This window comes from Rhinopithecus roxellana, chromosome 12 (genome assembly GCF_007565055.1).
Source record: "Rhinopithecus roxellana isolate Shanxi Qingling chromosome 12, ASM756505v1, whole genome shotgun sequence".
In the NCBI taxonomy this organism is placed as follows: domain Eukaryota; kingdom Metazoa; phylum Chordata; class Mammalia; order Primates; family Cercopithecidae; genus Rhinopithecus; species Rhinopithecus roxellana.
Window position 1 is genome coordinate 93,175,207 of NC_044560.1, and position 21,609 is coordinate 93,196,815.

At 45.4% G+C, this 21,609-nt stretch overlaps 1 protein-coding gene and 1 pseudogene across 1 annotated transcript in view; one reads left to right on the forward strand and one right to left on the reverse strand.

Moving 5' to 3' along the window:
- LOC115900744 (protein transport protein SEC31-like) overlaps positions 1-7,773 on the reverse strand; it is a 202,246-nt gene extending 194,473 nt beyond the window's left edge. The window contains exons 1-2 of the mRNA XM_030942340.1: positions 7,717-7,773; positions 7,364-7,583 (exon numbers count right to left, since the gene is read on the reverse strand). Of these exons, the coding sequence (XP_030798200.1) occupies positions 7,364-7,583; positions 7,717-7,773 (277 nt within the window). The remainder of the gene's footprint in view (positions 1-7,363; positions 7,584-7,716) is intronic.
- A 4,332-nt stretch (positions 7,774-12,105) lies between these two features.
- Positions 12,106-13,004, forward strand: LOC104669060 (annotated as a pseudogene).
- Positions 13,005-21,609: the final 8,605 nt, after the last annotated feature.

The following is a 21,609-nucleotide window of genomic DNA, read 5'->3' on the forward strand; positions in this document are numbered from 1 at the left end:
CCAGGCTGGAGTGCAGTAGCCGGATCTCAGCTCACTGCAAGCTCCGCCTCCCGGGTTTACGCCATTCTCCTGCCTCAGCCTCCCGAGTAGCTGGGACTACAGGCGCCCGCCACCTCGCCCGGCTAGTTTTTTGTATTTTTTAGTAGAGACGGGGTTTCACGGTGTTAGCCAGGATGGTCTCGATCTCCTGACCTCGTGATCCACCCGTCTCGGCCTCCCAAAGTGCTGGGATTACAGGCTTGAGCCACCGCGCCCGGCCCTAAAAGGCACTTCTTACATGGCGGTGGCAAGAGAAAAATGAGGAAGAAGCAAAAGCAGAAACCCCTGATAAACCCATCAGATCTCATGAGACTCACTACCACGAGAATAGCACAGGAAAGACTGGCCCCCATGATTCAATTACCTCCCCCTGGGTCCCTCCCACAACATGTGGGAATTCTGGGAGATACAATTCAAGTTAAGATTTGGGTGGGGACACAGCCAAACCATATCAGTAGGGAATGCTCCACCTCTAAATTTCCTCATGGCTTACTTTTTCTCACTTAATTTACATCTCTGCTCAGATATCACTTTATTAAGAGGCCTTCCTTAAACAATCTCTCTAACATAATGTTCCCTCCCATATCCACTCCTGTCTCCTGACCCAGTTTTATTTTTCTTCTTGGTATTTATTATCATCTAATATATTTTATTTTTTGTTGTTGTTGTTGCTTAGCGTTGTCTTTTCTTCCATCAAAATCTAAGCTTTAGAAGAATAGGAACTTTGTCTTGTTTTGTTCCCTGATATATCACAAACATCTAGAACAGTGCCTGGCATTATAGTAAGTGCTCAGTAAATATCACAGAATGAATGCTGTGGACACAGAAGAACCCAACTGCAGGAAGTACAGTAGAAGGAGAGACCAGGAAGCACCTTTCTTTCTGCCGCCACGTGATCTTCCACCTCCTTGACATCTAGCTTCTTTACTCACTACTCCACTCCACCTTTCCAAGGTTACCACTTCCAGCTTGAGTTTATAAATCCTCCCTGCCTGAGGCTCCTCAGCTTACTGACTTGGTGTCCAAATCCCAAATCTGATTGGTCTTTCTTAGTCCAAAAACCCATCGAGAGTCCAATTAGCCATTGCTGGGGGCCAGGGGGAGGGGAATGTGAGTGTATCTATTTATATGCCAAGTATAGTTACCCTCCCCAGGCTTCTACAAAGAGGAAATAAATGCTGCTGAATCTTTAATTAAAAACAAAACAAGCCTTCTCTAATACATCCCTGACACCAACAGAGAGAACATATATAACTTCTACTAGGGTGCCTCTAACTCAAATGCCTTCAGAATCCTGGCAGGTAAGATAAATGGGTGAAGAGGCCAGGGTGGGGAATATGGCAAACTCGGGAGTCTATGCTGCATCCAAAGAGGGCAGCCACTGTAACTAACTACTGCCTAGAGGAACATGGGGCCAATGTCACCGGATCTTCTGATTTTTCAAGAGAAGGCAGAAATCTGTATTTTAGCGTGAAATCTCCCACTTGTTAAATGACAACTAATCTAATTTTTTTACAAGAAAAAACACTATGCAGACTGAAGTATATACATCCACCGAGCAAATCTGGCTAAGAGATACAAGGGTACAACTTCTGTTTTGTAAAGTCAGCTCAAAAACAGGACATGCGTAATTTATCACACTCAAAAGCAATGTTTCTCAGGGGGGCTCAGTGTGAAGATTTCATTAGTTGGAGTAACCAGTACTCTCAGTCCCCTTTCACAGCACCTGTCCCCATCTTCTCTACCAATCCTGGTACAAACTTCCACCAACTTTTAACCATGAGAGACAGAAGGCTTATTGAAAACCATTTGGGCTTTGAAATCAAGTGGCTCTGGACTAAAAACAAAACAAAACAAAAAACCTCAGTATTACCTCCTAGCATTATTCCTTAACCTCCCCAAACCTCAGTCTACTCATCTGCAAAATGAAGATGCTAATTCCTACCTAGAAGGGTTCTTGGGAATAATGATTATTATTAACAGACTAGGAGCAGCCCCTTCCTAGAGAAAGGCATGATACTTGAAAATCTGCAATTGTGATACAGAATGTTCATAATAAACTAATGCCATCTACACCTCTTTGTGGAGGTCCAGATTTGCCTGGGCCTATTCTTATTTCTCAGGCCCTCGTGGCTCTTATAATCACACATGTCGGTTATCAGTTTTCCTCCAGGGAGGCCCAAGCACCAGAAAATCACTTATATCCTTCACTGCCAAGCCTCTCCTATTAGGCAGGCAATCTGTAACTATTTATGCTATTTTCTAGATTTTAAAAAAGGAGGGGTGTCTAAGATATAGGTCAATATCAGCCAGGAGTTGACAATCATTGAAGACAGGCATTGGGTAAACAGGGATTCAGTATTCTATTTTCTCCATTTTTGTACATGTTTAAAATTTTACATAATGAAAAAGTTTTAAAAGGGAGGGTCGCAGGAGGACACAGATATAATCTGAAAACAAAACCAAGTGTTCTTCACCCTCTACTCATGTCTAGACGCAGAAAAACCTGGGAAGTGCTCAGGCTCCCTCATCAGCAGCCTAGAGGGTTCATGCGCCCTCAGAGTGGAGACTGTATCTCCTAAGCACTACTCAATGTCCTTAACAAAATAACGTCTGAAAAATTCACTAGAACTTTTCAAAAGTATTCTGGAAGAACCCAGCTTCCCTTCTTGGCCTATAAACCCTTCTGCCTCTACTAATTACCCCTACAGCCTCTTCCTACTGCTATGGCCTCTACTTCCGGTTCCAGACTACTGTGCCGAACAACCCAGTTATTGAAATAGCCCCTGGGTGGCAGGCAAACGCCTGTGTTCCAACAGGTTGTTTAGCTGCTTCTTCCTCCTGGATGTCAGACGTGATCAGCTTGTAGGAATATTTTGTATTTTCTTCTTCTTCCCTTTAAACTCAATTTGCTCCTAGTAAGACTTTTTTTTAATTGCCTACAGTGGAGTTTTCCAACTTCAACACTATTAAGATTTGGGGCTGAATAATTCTTTGTTGTGGGGGCTGTCCCATGCTTTACAGGGTGTTGAGCAACATCTATGGTTTGCACCCACTTGATACCAGTGGCACAAACACCACCCCAACTTATGACAACCCAAAGATCTCTAGGCATTGCCAAATGTTTCCTGAGGGACAAAATCACCTCTGGTAAAGAACTATTAGTCTAAAAAATATTGAAAATCCAAGAACAACTATTGTCCTGCCCCCACACCCCAAAAAAATGAGATTATATAGTTTTTCTCCTACATATAGAACATCTTCCAACTTATAAATTTGTAAATATAAATATTTTGTAAATGTTGTATCCTAAGCGAGAAATATATAAAGGAACAAGAGTAAAATTAATTTAAAACCTTCACAACTATATTTTCTCTGTCTTCATGGCTTCCTGTGTGAATCTGCTCTGTCTTCATGGTTTCCTATGTGAATCTTATTTGTTTCCTCCAAATTATCCTGTTTTCCAGTCAATGTGGTAATCAAAATATTGTGCTCCGAGCCCTCTTTGAATGCCACATAATCTGTGTTTGAATCGGAAAGAAAAACTTCCAATGACTTTCTCAGTACTCCCCATGACATGCACTGGCTCTCCAGAATCTATTTAACAGGTGTCACTGGACAACAGAATCCCCTAAAAGAACATTTCCCTACAAAATCAGGAAAAAGCGTCACCAATGCGTCCCCCAGCCGAACTCCAAACAGTCACACCCCAATCCCATCTCTGTGTAACCACAGGAAGGCAGCATCCTCTCACACACAAAATGCTCCAGCCCTACAGCTTCCAGTTCCAATTCTGTATTTAAGACTCGGAGTCAGAAAGACTCACTGGTGCAGGCTCCATCTCACTGCCACCCCCTCTACCTCTGAGGCAGGAAGAATACCCGATTCCCAACCTGACCAAGAAGTGCAATGGGAGGTTAAATGAGCCAGTGTCAAAAGCTGCAACACCCACTGGGAAATACTGCAATTTTTCTTCATTATGCAGAGGGTTTCCCACCATATTTAGATGGTAAACTCCCTTCTTGAGTAATCTGTTTTTGGTCTGCACAGGCCTTGCATTAGCCACAGTCTACGATACAGCTTTGGGGCTACGCATTTAAAACTGTCTCTCCTCCCCACCCCAGTGGATTTCCCAGCTCCAATCAGTGGCTCTCCCAAACCTCTGTCCTCTTATTGCCCCCCACCATTCCCCTGGGAATGTCATCTTGTTCCTCCTTTCTCTTGCTTATGGGCAGGCAGTTGCTGGGTGCAGGGATTTTGCCTTCTGGGATCCACTCCTTCCTGGGCCCATTTCATGCCACGGTTGATCTCAGCCTGGATCCCCTCATCCTAGATTCTGGCCATGGCCTCCTAACTGGTCTCCCTGGTTTGGCCTTTCTCCTCAAATATAGCTTTCACTCTGACAATGGACAGTCTTTCAAGAGCACAAGCTAGAACAGCCAGAAGCCTTCTGTGGTTTCCCATTCCCTAGTACCAGATACAATCCTGTCTTCTTTGGTGCACAGTTTGTGAAGCACACCAAATGTTTGACCCTGGAGGTGTCCAAGCAGAAGCAGGATGAGCACTGAGTGGGACAGGTGCCCGCATGCAGGGGGATTTATCCACTAGATAGATGGCAGAGGGAGACGGGAGGAGGGAGTTAAACTAAATGACTTTTAAAGTTTCCTTTCAAGCCTGACTTCCCATGATTCTGGGAACTCTTTGGTCTGCCATGCAGGTCCTACCATCATCTGGCCCCTGCAAAGTGATGCCTCCTGCAAAGCGATGCCAGACAGTCCCCTATAATGCTCCTCACATGGTCCTGCACATGGTTACCCCACCTCTATAGGATGACTTCTTTTAATTGTCGTGTTTTTTTTTTAAATTACAAAAGTAACAATCCTTGGTGCAACAAAATAAAACAATACTGAAGTATTAACATGAAGTCCTTAACCACTGCACTCCCATGGGTAGCCAGTGGTTTCAGCAGAATATATGCCCTCCTAGTCCTTCCTATGACACACACTCCATTCACTTGACACCTGGTCTTATGCCTTAAGAAGAAGGATATTTTATTCTTATCTGCATTGACTTATCTCTCCAGTTCCCTAGGGCAGTAAGGCTAGTTAGTTCATCTGCTTCAATTGCTGTTATTCCACCAGTGAGGAATTGAAAAGGAAGGAGAAAAGGTTTCTTGCTCAAAATCACAGATTAGCTGGTGGCAGAGTTAAGACCAGAACAAGAACTCCTAACCCAGTGTTTGTTGTTACACTGTAAAGTGCTCTTCTCCTCCCCATCATGCAGAATATCATATTGTACAGACAGCAGGTAGAAATAATTGCCTCTTGAAAGCATAATCTGCAGGGGCAGGATAGTCCAGCAGTAAGTACTTGGACTTTGAACTCAGGCTGCCTAGGTTAGAATCTCGCTGTCATTTACTTAACTATGTGATCTGAGTCAAGCCACTGGGCCTCAATCTCATCATCCCTTCCTTATAGGACTGTTGTGAGAATTAGTAGCTTAATATCTGCAAACCCCTAAAAACAGTACGTATGTTAATAAAACATGCTATCCTACCTCTAATGTAACACCCAAAATACAATAAATATCTTCTTTATTAAAACATAGGCTGGCAAATTAAAACCAAATCTTGTTAGCTCTGAATTTTGTCTAAAAATGAATCAGCATGGGTGAAAACTCATAGAATATTATTCCAAAACAGATTTAAGTGACACAAGAACTGTAATCACTACTACAGGAAGGAATGACCTCATAAAGACCTCATACATCAGAAGCATTGTAACATTTACTGCACCAAATAATAAACTTTAAAAAAAAATCTTAACAGCCTCTATCAGTAATTATCTAAGTAAACTGGGCTGCAAATCTGTTAGAAAACTGTTTTTACCATGATAATATTTCTAGTAAATTGCTGCTTCTATACCAAAACTACTGGTGTGGCAGAACTGGCATGCTAATAGAAAGATTATTATAGAAACACTATTAAAATAAATCAGATATTATTAAAGATTCAACACTACAACAGCGCCTGACTACAAGAGATTTCAAGCTGCATTGCTTAATGGACAGATAAAAGTGCTAATAATTAAGTCCACTCTTAGAGGTTATCCCTAGGCAGAACTGTACACTCAAGTAGCAAGAGGTCTTCAGACTAAATGAGGAACCAGTAATGACAACCCAGCTGGACACAGCCCTACTGGGAAGATGGGGAGAGAATGGGAAGAGCCAAGGTTTTCTGAACACGAAGGTAACCTGGTAAAGCAGACAAGTATCCAAACTTACTTGAACCTCAGTGTTTTCCTTAACTGCTTCATCAGCAACACTTCTGATTCCTCCTTTCTTGAGTGAAGAAAACCAAATAACCCACCACAGACTGAAGACCCTCAATAAACGGCACAATCAGCGGGAGGCAGAGAAAGCCGTGCCATTATTACCAAAGCCTCCTCGAGCAACCAGAAGACGTGGAATCGCTCTCTCACCTTGGCCAAAAGCATCTCTCCACGCGCCCAGAGCCCAGAGCTCTCAGAGGTTTTCAAAGAGTTGCCAGACTGAAGGCATTTCGTTCCAGGATCTATTTAGCCTTCCCACCTTGTTAATTAACTAATTAGGGATGGGAAAGCAACTCACCAATACAGTCAGGAAAAGGCTAAGTAAATTCGCCCAACTGGTCTAAATGTCAATGTTAAATTAAGAAAGGGGGCAAGCGCGAGAGACTGAGCCGTCCCCAGACTGCTGCAATCCAGAGCTCGCTAACGTAGAGACGAGAGACCCGGGCGCCCTGCAGCAGCAGCCTCCCGGCCCAGAGCCGGGCTGCCGGCAGGACTTCTGAAAGGGAAACCTGGACCAGGGCCACCCCGGGCACAGGGAACGCGGCGGGCGAGGCGCATCCTCGCCGCTCAGCCTCTGTCTCCCCGCATCTCTCGGACGTCAACAAACCCTGACCACAAAGTGAAACTTTCCTGGCCCCCGCGGTCGCGCCGGGTCTCTGCCCTCTGCCTGGGAGCGCGTCGCGGGGACAGGTGTGGGGCCAGGGCTGAGGAGGGGCCCCCGCCCTAGGGCCGGAGGTTGTGTAATCGGCCGGGGAAGGGGGCTCAGGACAGCTCCTCGCGCTGGAGCTGCGGAGGCCGGACAGGGGACCCCAGCTGTGGGGGCCGGCGCCCGGAGGCGTGCGGGGGGATGGGGAGGGCTCTCGTCCCGCCCCCCGGGACCGCCCCCGGGCGCAGTGGGGAGCTGCGGCGCTGACACGGCCCGGAGAGGGCGCCCGCGCGGCGGACCGAGCCCGAGGAAGGGCGCGCGATGGCTCGGCAGCGGCGGCCAGCCTTACCTGCGCGCCGGGCCGGGGCGGCGGGAGGCGGCTCGGGGTGCCAGGGTGGCGGGCGGCGGGCGGCAGCGTTGCAGCCACCCGGGCCACGGCATGCGAGGAGCCGCGGCGCGGCGGCGGGCGCGGGACTGACAGCCCCAGGCCCCGCCTCCAGGCCCCGGGCCCCGCCCCCTTCCTGGCTGCGCGGCTCGCCCCGCCTCCTCCGCCCACCGCCGGGGTCAAACTCGGTCCAACGGCTCGGAGGGCGGGGATGTTCGCTTTCAATTGGCCCCAAAGGTGCCCGCCCCGCCCACTCCCCGCCCCTTCCTTGGCAGGGAAGCGGCGCGTGCGCGGTGGCGGGGGAGGGTAGCGGTTACGCTGAGCGCGGGCGTTCCTGGTCCCCAACCCCCGGTACCCGGGTATCGTTTTTTCATCCCGGGCAGCTGGGACGCCAGGATGACCTAAGGAACAAGGATTCAGACGCAGACTCCACGGTGAATTGACCTTATTCACCTGTGAATGAACTTCCAGGAGAAAACCAAACCCGAATGGGCCAGGCTCTAACCAGAGGAGACCCCAAACTGATCTGCATCAGAAAACGAGCCAGTCAACCTATTCCTGGCTCTGCCGGGTCTAGGGGTGCTTTATTCAAGCGCTGGGTTCGCTCCCTGGTCAGCAAGTATGAGGTGTTTGCAGAGGGTCTAGGTGTTTGCAGAGGGTCTAGAAGATGTTAAGTGAGATTAGCCCGCATTAGGGCTGTGCCAAACAGAAAGTGAGTGATGCTGAAGAAAGTGGCCTCTTCTGCTCCAGCCCTCCCTCCTCCTCCCCATCTCCTGGCTCTCCCGCCGCACCAGCTCCCTACCCTCCGCTTGTAAACAGTATCAGGTCTCGCCCAACAAAAATCAGTTCCACTCAAGAGAACTGGAAACATGTCTATAGTAAAACTTGTACACAAATGTTCATAGCAGCGTATTCAGAAGGCCAAAAAAGGAAACAACTGAATGTCCATCTATTGACAAATGGATAAGCAAATTATGGTCCATCCATACAATGGAATAGTATTCTGCCATAAAAAAATAATGAAATTCTGTTACATGTTACAACATGGATGAACCTTAAAAATACTGTAGTGCTCAATGAAAGAAATCAGTCACAAAAACCCACATAGTGTATGATTCTATTTATATGAAATGTCCAAAATAGGCAAATCCATAGAGACAGTAGACTAATGGTTGCCAGGGACTGGGAGTGAGGGGAATGAGGAGTGACTGCTTAATGAGTACAAAGCCTCTTTGGGGGGTGATTAAAATGTTAAGGAATTAGACAGTGGTGATGTACCACTTTGTGGTGGTACATGTACCACCATGATGATGACTGTACAACTTTGTGAATATAACAAAAAAAAAACCCACAGAATTGTATACTTTAAAAGGGTGAATTTTATGGTATGTGAATGATAATTTAAACCAAAAATCCAAATGACCAAATAATTAAAAACAAAACAAACAAACAAAAACCTCTCTTGACACTGTATGCCCTCCAAGTTACCATGCAGTTAACCAGCCCTTCTCATCCAAGATTCTTGCAAGGGTAGCCCACACGTTTTCACTCCCACTTATACATTAGCTCCCTACAATGTGGCTTCTGCCTGCACCAGAGCTCAAATCTGCTCTCTCCTTGAAATTTTATCCTGTGGCTTTCTATGACCCCACACATTCCTGCTTCCCCTCCTCCTTCTGTTCTTTGTCTTTTGATCTTATTTTCTTGGCGGATCTATTTTAATCTTTTCAAAGCTCAAAACTTATTTTGATCTTTTTTGTGGCTCCTTTCAGAATCCTTCCTAAGTTATATCGTCCATACTTATGAGTTCAGTTCAGTTACTATGCTTCAAATTCTAGCCTCCACCTGATGTCCCAAAGAGTTCTCAAACTTGGCATGTCATAAGCAATTTGTCATCTCCCCTTCCCCATCCTCTATCTTCTCTCCAGTAGTAACATCTACTACCACATTCTAGGACCTGGGAATAATCCTTGATTCTGCCCTCTTCCTTCTGCCAAAATCAATCACCAATTTTTATCTCATAAATGTTCATAAATCCCACAATACTACCACAGCCCTGGTCCATAGCTCCACTGTCTTTTGACTTTTAATTCCCTTCGTCTTTAGTGCCCTTCGGATCTAGTTTCCACACAGCTGTTGAAGTGGACACCCATTACTTCAGCCAGCGTAGCTCTTTCTTAGGGTAACCACGCTGATTTTCCTTCAGGAACTCACTCCATGAGATACGGACTTAGGGGGACTGCCAGTGAAGATGATGACTTTACCTGGCCAGGTGTGCCCCCAAGCTGGAGCACTATGACATCTTTCATTTGGAATTTGAATCCTAGGTGGAATAACACTAGGGGCAGTTGGCCCTGATACTTCCTGACCGAGGGGACTTGCAGTTGATTCCTGCTATATAGGTCCTGGGAAATTCCTTACGAGCCTGGGTTCTTCAGATTTTTATTGGGTTTTCTGAAGGATCCCATATATCTCCAATGCACTCCCCTGTAGGAACTTAATTAGAATTATCTTCAACCAAAGAATCTGATATAGCAATGTGTCCAAGACGCAAACCATGTCTTTACTGAAAATTCATTAGAAGCATTCCATCACCTACAGGAAAGACACCAAGCTCCATAATACAAGCCCCAAGACCCTCCATTACTGTGTTCCAGGCTCCCTGTCTGCACCTTCTCGCCCTACTCCTTGCCTTGCCCTTACATCTCTGCCCTTCTGAATTATTTGGGGTTTCACATAATCTATGAGGTTTCATGCCTAAATACTCATGAGCCCCCTCCGTAGAACCCCTCTGTGCTCCCATCCAGCTCACTTGAGAAAGCCTTCCCTGGCTCTTCCCTGATCCCAACATTCTGCCTTCCTCTGTGTTCTCAAGGTACTTGATTTTCCCACCCACTCACTCACTGTCATGGTATTTCACCTACCTGCTTTGTTATCTGCCTCTCCCACCAAACATGCAGTTCCTCGAGGGCTGTGCCTTCTTTTCTGTTTCTCTGCCTCCATAATTCCTGAGTAAGAGAAAGGGATCTCAATATAGGACATTAACGAATCTTTTGATCACAGAGATGAAAATCCAGGCTGGAGGCATCTCATATAGGTTATCAAAAAAATTTATTCCTCTTCTGAAAAACATTCCAGAACACTGCTAAGACCCTAGTAAGACTGAAGGACACTTATTTAAATGATAGCTCTCATTCTCTAAAATCTTAATTTCTCCTGAAATCCTTCATGCTTTAATAAGATACAAAATTAGTTAACTCAGACAATTGTCTTCATCACTGTGACTAAATGGCAAAGTGTGTTTTAGTACATATTTTTAATCATAGTTGAAGAATAAACAGAATGTAAGCAAGAAAATCCATGGTTCTGTTTGGATGGCTATTGTGAAACATGTACCTTAAATGGAATTATATAACCATCCATCTGCAAACGTTGAGTGAGGAGAGCTGGATTTCAGTCACAGCTTAGCCATGACCAGCGGCTTGACCTTGGACAAGACATTGCCCTTGGACACCTGCTGTCAGTCTTCTCAGTATCCATTTCTTTATTCTCCCACCATTGGAACCCCCCCAAAAATTTGGGAAACCACTTTTTCTCCGTTCTAACCTATATGATATTATGGTTGTTCACCTGACCCCAGACTCCAGGAGTTGGGCCTGATTGTCTTAAAGCCATTGCTTCTAGCCCATCCGCCTGGCTACAGAAGTTAGTTCAAGGGCAGTCATGAAACCCAATCAGAGCAAAGGGATTTGAAACACACTTGCAAAGGGCTTCTGGCAAAGAAAAGATTCCTCTGCCTGTTGTAGATCCTATCAATGATAGATTAATGATAGATCAATGATAATGCAGCCACGTGTGACCACTAGGATAGAGATGAGATTACCAGGCAGTGAAAGAATACTGAGGAAAGCAGAATGGGAAAAGAAACAGAATGTTGGTTATACTGCTGGGCAGTGAACAACTGGTTCAAACAACACCTGAAGCTGATAGACCTCTATATGCTTCAGTTACGTGAACCAATCAATTCCCTTTATTGTTGGAATTTAGTTTTCTGTCTATACCATAAATAGTTCTAACAGTAACAATCTCTCTGGGCCTCCATATTTCATACATAAAAGTAATACGGATAACCTCTGAGGCTGCTGGAGTGCTGGGAGGAGGCTGTGGGAACGTGGTCACCTGGTCCAAGGGCCTGGGTTCGTTGCTTTCAGCCAAACACGCGCATCAGGCCGGGGCCTTCAGACCTCACGGAAGGCATCCGCCCCAGTCCACGTGGACTTCTGATGCAGGTTGAGAACAAAAAGAGGCACCTGGACATTCCCTGGAGCCCTCTGTGTGGTCGCGCTTCGGTGGAATCTGGGGGCCCTGGGCTGCCAGCCACGCTTGCTTGATAGCAACAGAAACCAGTTCTGCCCGACTCCGTGCCACAAAAAAAGCCACACCCCACTCACCTGACATCCACGCCATCAAGAGTCCATGCTGCTGAGCCCTGAGGGAGGGGAAGGCTTTGTGGTCAGGCTCCGTGGCCCGCCCTGGCCCTGCTCTGTTGAGGATGCGCAGGACGTCCTCTCCAACTGCACCATGCCCAACTGGGCTGCAGGCGAATTTCATCCACACCAGAGAGGGGTGGACAGAGTGGTGAGGCTTTTGTTGAACTTGGATCAGGAGATGATGTAAAAATGGCCCTGGAAAAAGACCAAGAAAGCATGGGACACTGGCGCATTGCGGTGTTCGAGTCCCACAGAACCGAGGTGGGTCGGGTGTTGAAGGAAACACCGCAGTCCCAACAGTGCCGGCAGCACCAACTAGGGCTTCCCGCACGAACTTCGAGCACTCGCGTCTGGATGCACAAAGAAGAAATCGTTCAGTTCTTCTCAGGGTTGGAAATCGCAGGAGTTGGCCTCGCAGGAGTTAGCTGAGAAGGCTCTTGGAACGCCCAAGGAGAGGACAAGGCACAGGGACATGGAGGTGTTCAAGAGCGGTCAGGAGGAAGTTAGGTCGGACTCAGGTCCCCCTGAGGCTCATATCCGTGCAGCCCCGGACCCCTGTGACCAGCCCGGGGCCGCCGGTAGCTACCCTGGCATCGTGAAGCAAGCAGGCGCAGGATCCGGAGCCACGAGGAGCACGGCGGCCTCTGCACCGCCGAGGTGCACCGAGTGGGGGAACCTCAGCTATTGTCTCTCCGGAATGTGTGACCACAAATACAGCGACAGTGAGGTCACAGGGCAGAGCACCACCACCACTGCCTCTGAATGAGGGGCTGCCATACAAAGCGACCAAGAGAGACATTTACAACCTCTTCTCTCCTCTCAACCCGGCGAGAGTCCACATTGAGATGGGCCCAGATGGAAAAGTGACTGGCAAAGCAGATGTTGAGTTTGCTACTCAGGAAGAAGCAGTAGCAGCTACGTCCAGAGACACGGCCAGCATGCGGCACAGATACATAGAACTATTCCTGAATTTGACAACAGGGGCCAGCAACGGGGCCTACAGCAGTCAGGGGATGCGAGGCATGGGCGTGACCGCCTACAGTTGTCTGGAGAGCCAGTCAGTGAGCGGCTGTGATAGGACTGGCCACAGCGGGCAGAACAGCATGGGTGAATAGGACTTGTTTTGTTAGCAGCATTTGAGTTATTTCAATCAAATTCTCACAGGCCGCCAACAAGCAGTGAAGACCAGTCATAATGGAGGAAGCTGTGGGACCCATTTTGCACTATGAGTTTGTGAAATCTGGATTTAAAAATTACCTCTTTAGGCCAGGCGCAGTGGCTCGGGCCTGTAATCCCGGCACTTCGGGAGGCCGAGGCGGGTGGATCACTTGAGGCCAGGAATTCACAACCAGCCTGGCCAGCATGGTGAAACCCCTTCTCTACTAAAAATACAAAAATTAGCCAGATGAGGTGGCAGGCTCCTGTAATCCCAGCTACTCGGGAGGCTGAGGCACAAGAATCACTTGAACCCAGGAGACGGAGGTTGCAGTGAACCAAGATGCACCACTGCACTCCAGCCTGGGCAACAGAGTGAGACCCTGTCTCTCTCTCTATATATATACCTCTTCAGTGTTTTCTCATGCAAAATTCTCTTCTAGCATGTGTTATTGAGTAAACTAAAACTATTGTCAGCTTTTCTCAATTAACATTTTGTTAGTATACTTCAGAGAGAAGTTATCCGACTTTCAGTATGTTACACATGGACCTTTTACACCACATCACAGTGAACACATTGGGGAGATATGCTTTTTGGAAAACTCAAAGGCACCAGCTCCCAGATTCAAAGAAATGTTTCTCATGTTTGTTCATTCTAATTTATATTTTCATTTAAGATCCTTCAGGTTAAGTTGAAGCTTTTTAAAAGTGAGTTTTGAAAATTGAGACACAATACTAATACTGGAGGAATTGGTGAGGCCTTGACTTAAAACTTTCTTTGTACTGTGATTTCCTTTTGAGTGTATTTTGCTAAGTTAAACTTGTTAAATTTTTTGTTAACTAAACTTTTTTCTTAAAATGAAGACTTTTTCACAATGACTGGCACAGATTATCTACTCAGCAAAAGATAGCGAAATGACTGGGTGGTTCAAGATAATTCATTTTAATCGTAATGTATTTAAGTGTGAATTTAAAAATAGTTTCATACATCAAATCTGTGATCTCCCTTATGTTCTAATAATGAGGCTAAATAAAAGTCTAATAAAAATGTAAAAAAAAAAAAAAAAGAATTCTGCCAGTTCTCACATCCTATGAGTCTTTCTGAAGGGTAAATACACTCATGAAAATTTAAATATATTGTCTTTTACCAGTAAACACTAAGGATAGTAGGACTGTCCAGTTTAGCCCAACAAAAGAAAGATAAGACTAGAAATGCAAACAGAAATCCTTCATCTTTGGCCTGTACTAGGAGTTACCCTGATCTCCACCTCCCCTGCTAGCCCCCTATACTTCAGCCACTTATTCCTATACTCTGAGAATAGTTAGGGGCAGAGGATAGTAATCTGGAAAGGAACCTTACAAAGTGGCCCTGCTTGCTTGCTTTCATCATTCTTGCTGATGCCCCTTGTTGGCCTTGGACCCCTTGTTCAGATTCTGACCTCTTCTACCCAAACTCTTTGACGTAAGTCTTCCCAGATCACTCTCCTCTGCCTTCTCTCCCTCCCCAGATCTGACCCCTGGATTATAGATTTAACTTGGCATCATGCCCTCATGTCTACATTCCCAGCCCTGACCACTTTCAATCAGTTGGAAGTGGTGATATATTAGGCAACTCCAAAGCACAGATTAGTTTATCTGTAGCAACACGGCCTAAAGGAAGAAGTCCAGGGATGGTTATTTAGTGGAGCAGAGTCACTTAATAAAAGACATTAAGCACCTTAGAAGCCTGAAGGTTTGAGCAAATTGTTTTATACACTGCACTTGCAATTATGTGTGAAAGTTTTCACATACCTGGCTTCCTGGATACATAGCCTTTTAAAAATAATGCATTTGGAAATGCAATTTAATCAACGTCCTAATTTGAAAAAGCATTATCTAGGTCCCCGATAGATACTGTGTTGGAACACTGGGGCCATACCCGAAGTTACTGGGACCTCAGGGAAGAGTTAATATGGAAAGAATCCTGGTTGTTTTTCTAGAAATAGTTAGAAATTAAGAAATTAACTAGCATGCTGCTAGTTAACTTTGTTCTCTCCTCTGGCTTTGCAAGATTCATGGGAAAAGACCTTCAGCACTGTTGTGATTGAATCATTTCACATGTTATGACCAGATAACCTTTGCATATAGAGATGACTGGGACAATAGTCCCATTCTTGAGGAGCTCAGGAGTTCGGGGAGGAAAAGGACACTACATCAGTCAGGTCCAGCAGGAAACAGAGCTCACCCCACTTAACGAGATCTCAATCAAGGGAGGACTTAGAGAAGTATGGGCAGAGCTGATGAGGCATCTAGATACCAACAGCAGCAGAGAACCATTACCACCCCTAATAATGAAGAGACAAGTAGAGTGAACAGGAGAGTGGGAACCATGGAGGAGGGGCTCCCTCAGGAGCTGCAGTCAGACAAAGATCTGGCTTCTACCAGAGGGGAGGCTTCAAGGCTAGGACCATGGGAGAAACTGCCTTGACCTATCTTCCCTCCCATTCTCTAATACCCTGCAAGTATGTATCATCCACTAACTCAGACAGAAAACCCACTAGCAAGGGAGTCCGGATGATAGTCTATAGGGATCAGCCTGGGGAAAGAACTAAGACAGATGTAGATAACAGATATGGCAGCATGAACAAAGAATAATCAAATCACAACACCCCATTTTCCACCCAGGTCCCCTTTTTTCCCTTCATTTAAATGAGAATCCCATCCCAAACACAAGGAGACACAAGTTATCAGCCACTGTATTATTACTGGTGACATCATTTCAAGTGTACTCTCACCTGGACCCTAAATTTTGAGCTTGGCTACCATCAGCACTCCTCACGTAAAATAGTATGGAGAAGGCGAGGGGAGGACGAGGTAATTGGCATAAAAAATAAGTATGGTTGCTATGGTCTCCCCTTCTGTGGTCTTTCATGAGGCCGGAGCAAATAATCACTGCTTCCTTTTATTCTGTGATCACTTTATCCTCTACTAAACACTTATCACCTTATCTTGAGAAGGTCTGAGATCCAAACCTTCATCCCCAAATAGCTGAGCCCTTACTACTCCTCTCTGCAGTGGGTGGTCAGTTTCCCACTGACCTTCATTATTGGACATGGAAGTCCATGGAAGTCCTGGCAAGTGACCCCAGAAATCCCCTGAGTTTAAAATATAGTCTTCCCAGCCCTATTGCATGGCAGCAACCCGCTTTCTTCTTGGTACCCAATATAGTGATCCCTCCTCTTCCTGTTGGTTCAATAGTGTGAGTTCCAAAATGGCCAAAGACAGGCTCAGCTTCCAATTCCTTGGTGGGAACATTCCTCCCTTAGGAATATTCAGGCTCAAGATCATGGAGATGGAAAGCAAAAGTTCTATTAAGTGGAGTATTAGCTGTGATAGTTACAAGGGTCACTCCTAATGCTTCCCCATGTTTCCTACCCCACAGTTCATGCTATGAAGGAGACAGGACCAGATACTGACTGCTGGTTTAAAGTATATACTAATCCTACAGGTGAGCTCAAGCTTTGCAAGGCGTCATATCCCAGTTGGCCTACTGAACCCTCAGTACAGACACCTTAGAAGCCCTGTGTTGAAGATAACAGCTCTGCAGTCAATCTTTGTCCCTGGATGACAATGTGGAGCAGAGCTGCCCACCAGTCTAAAACATTTTGTAATTGTTATGTATGAGAGAAATGCATCCCTATCTAATTTAAGCTATTCTACTTTACCATCTCCTGGTTACATTATTTTAACATTGCCCTAGTTAAGACAGCCATCTTGGCTGTTAGCATAGCCCTAACTTATGCTTTTTCTGGTTAAGTTGCCAGGAGTGTGGATTGGGGTGGAGGATGGAGAGAGGGGAGGGCCTCTGGTCTTATAATCTGGGCTTAAATATGCTGGTTTGCTGCAGAGTCCCTGCTGGGCAGCCCTGTGCCTCGGAAAACCACCTCATACGTTGATTCCAAGTGCTGTTCTTCCTCAGTGTCCTCCCTCTATGGTGGACAGCTCCCAGGGGATTCTTAGTGTCTTTCCAATGGTTTTTCAGATTCCTCTCTCTTCTGCGGTTCCCTCTGCTTTCTGAGATATTGTCAGGGAAGGGTTAAGTAACTGGTGCTGGTTTCCCATCCTACACTGAGATGAGGCCGTGGAGGGCCCGGAGCAGGGGGAGGAGTAGGTATTCCAGGAAGGCAGCTAGGTATTATATCACTTCATTTCTATGAAATTTCCAGAATTGGCAAATCCATAGATACAGGATGCAGATTCACAATTTCCAGGGTCTAAGGAATGGCAGGAATGGAGGGTGACTGCTTAATAGGTAGGGGGTTTCATTTGGGGAATAGTAAGAATGTTCTGAAATAAAACAGTGGTGATGGTCACACAACCTTGTAAGTGTACTAAATGCCACTGAATTGTTTCCTCTAAAATGACCAAAATGGTGAATTTTATGTTATGCAAATTTCTCACAATAAAAAAACAGTAAAGTGGTTGGATTTTATTCTAATTGAGTAGGAAGATGCTCAAGGGTTATAGGGGTGAATCTGGCAGTGACTGAAGTTAACAGAGCTGTAAAAGAATCGTTTGACCTTGTAGTCCTGCTTGGAACATCTGTTTCCTCCTGCATGGGGGGTGATGGGGATGGAAGGGAGTAGGGGGAGAACAGGCAGAGTAGAGGATGCTGACTCCAGAGAGGGCAAAAGGCAAGCTGCTGGTCTAGGCATAATTTCTAGATTTTCCTGATTGACATGGATTTTTTGGGTTTTTTGTTAATTTTTTTTTTCAATTACTCAGCATTCTAATACCTTCCTATGTGGGGAGAATCCAAATGGGAGGAGTCCTCCTTTGTAAACCTTGGTTATAGGTAGGAACCTTCTCTCTGTGCCCTGTCCCACACCCCCACTGGCCAACCACACTTGGTCTCAGACATCTAACCCAGCCCAGCTAACCAGATACTCCTTCTGGGACTTGGAATCATGACGAGTGATGCAAAGACACAGATGAGAGCAGGTAAAAGTACACAGAACAGCTGCGCCACCAAAGATGAGAGTCCACTGGCTGCTGTGTTGTGCAAGATCTGGGGCTTTGGCATTGCATGTTCAGGGGCAGCTGTGCCTGGGAGCATCCTTACCAGACCAATTCTGAGGGGTGACCTTGGCTTTGGCAGCCATTCCCTGACCTCTTGTTGTGGTTATTTTCTGAGCATAGTTCACCTACCCCATTTCAATTCTCAAGCTACCCAATATCCTTCCAATAAATTCCTTGACTGTTCAAGTTAGCCTGAGCTTGTTTCTGTTACTTTTAACTAGGAACCCTGTTACATTAATGCAGTCTTAACCATCTCCCTTCAAAACAGAAAACATGGTACATTCCAATTAAATGCCTATGACTCCTTGCAAAATTGAAATACTGTCTGCACCTTGATTTGTGTGTGTGTGTGTGTGTGTATTTCACTTTAAAGATTACAGATGTGAAAACAAAATGCATTTCCATTCACTGAGTTATTGTAGCTATGGTGATGAGCAGACAGAGCAGTGCTCTAGCAATTAGAAGACCAGGCCACAGCTAGTTGTGTAACCTTGGGCAAGTCAGTTTCTTCTCTATTCAGGCTGAGATAAGCTGTGAGCCCTTTTCTAGTGTTTGAGATTCTGTGATTCAGGAATGCAAAAGAAATCATTTATATTAACACGATGCCGAGGAAAACAAACTATTCTCTCTCACAAACAGGCACAGTCTGACTCAATATCATACAACTAAGATAACTTCAGTTGTCAATCTGTACTTCATCTATTAAATATCATCTATTAAATAATGCATATCATTGTAGATAAGCAACAAAAGTTAACAACAGCCTCATCTCTCTGTGGGAATGTCATCTGCAATGTTAATACTAACGAGAGCTCATGCTTGGATTGCATTTGCTACATGCCACAGCTCCAGGAGTACTGCATATACGAGCTCATTCAATCCTTACAGCAGCCTCAGAAAGTAAGTGCTATTATTATCCCATTTACAGATGAAGACACAGAAGCACAGAGAGGTTGGGAAACTTGCCCAAAGTCACACAGCCTGTAGGTAACAGAACCAGTATTCAAACTCAAACTATCTGGCTCTAGAATCCAGCAGCTTTATGCGTGTGTGTGTGTGTGTGTGTGTAAATCTATATAACATAAATTCACCATTTTAGCCATTTTAAATCATACAATTCAGTGGTATTTAGTACACTCACAGAATCCATGCTTTTAATGACACACTATACTACCAAAACTATATCTATCATCAAATAAATAAACTGTAATTACGATCAGTTCTACAGACCGAGAGATAATGAGATAGAGCTGTCGTTTCTTTCATCCATTTCAGTGCATTCAATAGTAGTAATGCAGTTTCCAAATGAAGATTATAGAGTTGTGGTGTGATGGTGTGATTCCTGGTCCTAGGAAGCTTTTAGCTCTAGACCACTTTTTGCCTCCACGAAAGCTGCATCTAATCTTTTTTTTTTTTGAGACGGAGTCTTGCTCTGTCGCCCAGGCTGGAGTGCAGTGGCCGGATCTCAGCTCACTGCAAGCTCCGCCTCCCAGGTTCACGCCATTCTCCTGCCTCGGCCTCCCGAGTAGCTGGGACTACAGGCCCCCGCCACCTCGCCCGACTAGTTTTTTGTATTTTTTAGTAGAGACGGGGTTTCACCGGGTTAGCCAGGATGGTCTCGATCTCCTGACCTTGTGATCTGCCCGTCTCGGCTTCCCAAAGTGCTGGGATTACAGGCTTGAGCCACCGCCCCGGGCCGCTGCATCTAATCTTAATCAACCTTGAAAGATGAGCGCCCATCACATTTTAATACTTCAGCAGAGGATGGAGCAAGGGAATCCCAAGCTTCCTCTGAGGGCTGGTCCCACTATTTAAGGACACCTATAAACAGAAAGTCCTGACCAATGTCCTCATTCACAAATGAATGCATTCAGCTTTTCCCTGATTTTAGGAATGGAGAGGCAGGTGTTGAAAAAAGTTGGTCAGCAGTTCCTCTGCAATAATAATTCTAGTGACAGCTCACACTTGGATGGCATTTACTAAATGCCATTGTTCTCTAAGAGTTTTGCACATATGATAATCCTTTATAACCTGGCTGTGAGTGGCCTTGGGTAAATTATTACTTCTTCTAAACATCTCTCTTGTGACAGTCATTCACTCAGCAACTGCTGGTGGCACCTGTTTTGCACCAGGCACTGAGCTGAACCCTGGAAGCAGGAAGGATTGTGGAGTAGTTGGGTGGGTAAGTATTGGGCAGTGGTTCTCCGCATGGTTGGGGAGGGGGTTACCAGTGAATCTTTCCAAAATGCAATGTTCACTTTCGTTGGGTCTTGATGTACCACATATGTTGTCAGGGCTAGAGTGGCAGGTGGGTTTGGGAGTGGTGCATTTCAAAAAAATCCCTCCCAGATACATCTCATTTTCCTTATTCTCCCCCCAACCACCACTGCCCAAATCCCCAACCCAAGCACATCTATTAGTTTAGAACCATTGAAATTGGTGATTTCCGAGGCTACTTTGGGCTCTAAAATTCTATGGTGCATTCTCAATTCAACATTCCTTAGGTGCCTACTCTGTGCTAAGCACAGGAGCTACAGAGGAGAATAAGGTATTGATAGACATAGTCCCTGCCCCCTGTCCACTCTCATTCTGGTTGAGACACAGACAAGCAAACCAGCAGTGTCAATATAACATGCGGGACCTGGAGTACAGGGAAGCCTTTCATGAACTGAATATCCCCTCGGGTGACACTTCAACTTTCTCTTCTCCAGAATAAGTGATTCCTTTGCCTTCTTTTCTAAGCTCTTATTTCCCAATGATCAAACAATATCATCAACATCTGACAAGTTCTGAATCTAATGCATCTGCCTTCCTTCTGGTTTCAGATGCAAAGCATATTCTCCACACAGCCTCACACCAGTTCCAAACCCTGCATGCTAACATTTCTCTGCCGAAAGGCCTTTTTAATGAAGAACTTGGTTCAGGCATCAGCTACAGAACATTAATATTCATGGTTAGTATTTGTGAAAACCTTTATTTTAATCTTTTGTTTCTGTTGAGGGGGGAGTGTTAAAATGGCCAGAAATTCCCAATTCCCATTTATTCTATCCAGGCCTCTATTTTCAGAGTATTTTCTTTTTGGCTTCCATTATTTCATTGGGGTTGGCAATGAAAGTTAGTCCTGCTCCCATCCAAGTGTTAAATGGATACTCATGTATCTTGTTGCCACATTGGTATACTTAATTTTATTCCAAATAGGATTTTTCTTTTTTCCCCTCTGCATGCAAATGTGTTACCCTTTTCAGTGTTTGCATAATAGCAGTAATTCTTTCATTTGTACAAAAGGACATGCATTATTTTGGCAGATAGATGGAGCTTTGATGGAGAGATTATTACATTTCCAAAAGCAAAGAGAATAAATCAGAATTTAGCTAGACGCTGACTAAACACCCCCTTCCCCCATCTCCACTGATCATGAGCCAAGTGTCTAACACACTACACTTTCCTCCCAGACAACAAACCTTGCAGAACAGTAGGACCTTGCTGGCTGTTCTTGGTTCTCTGCCC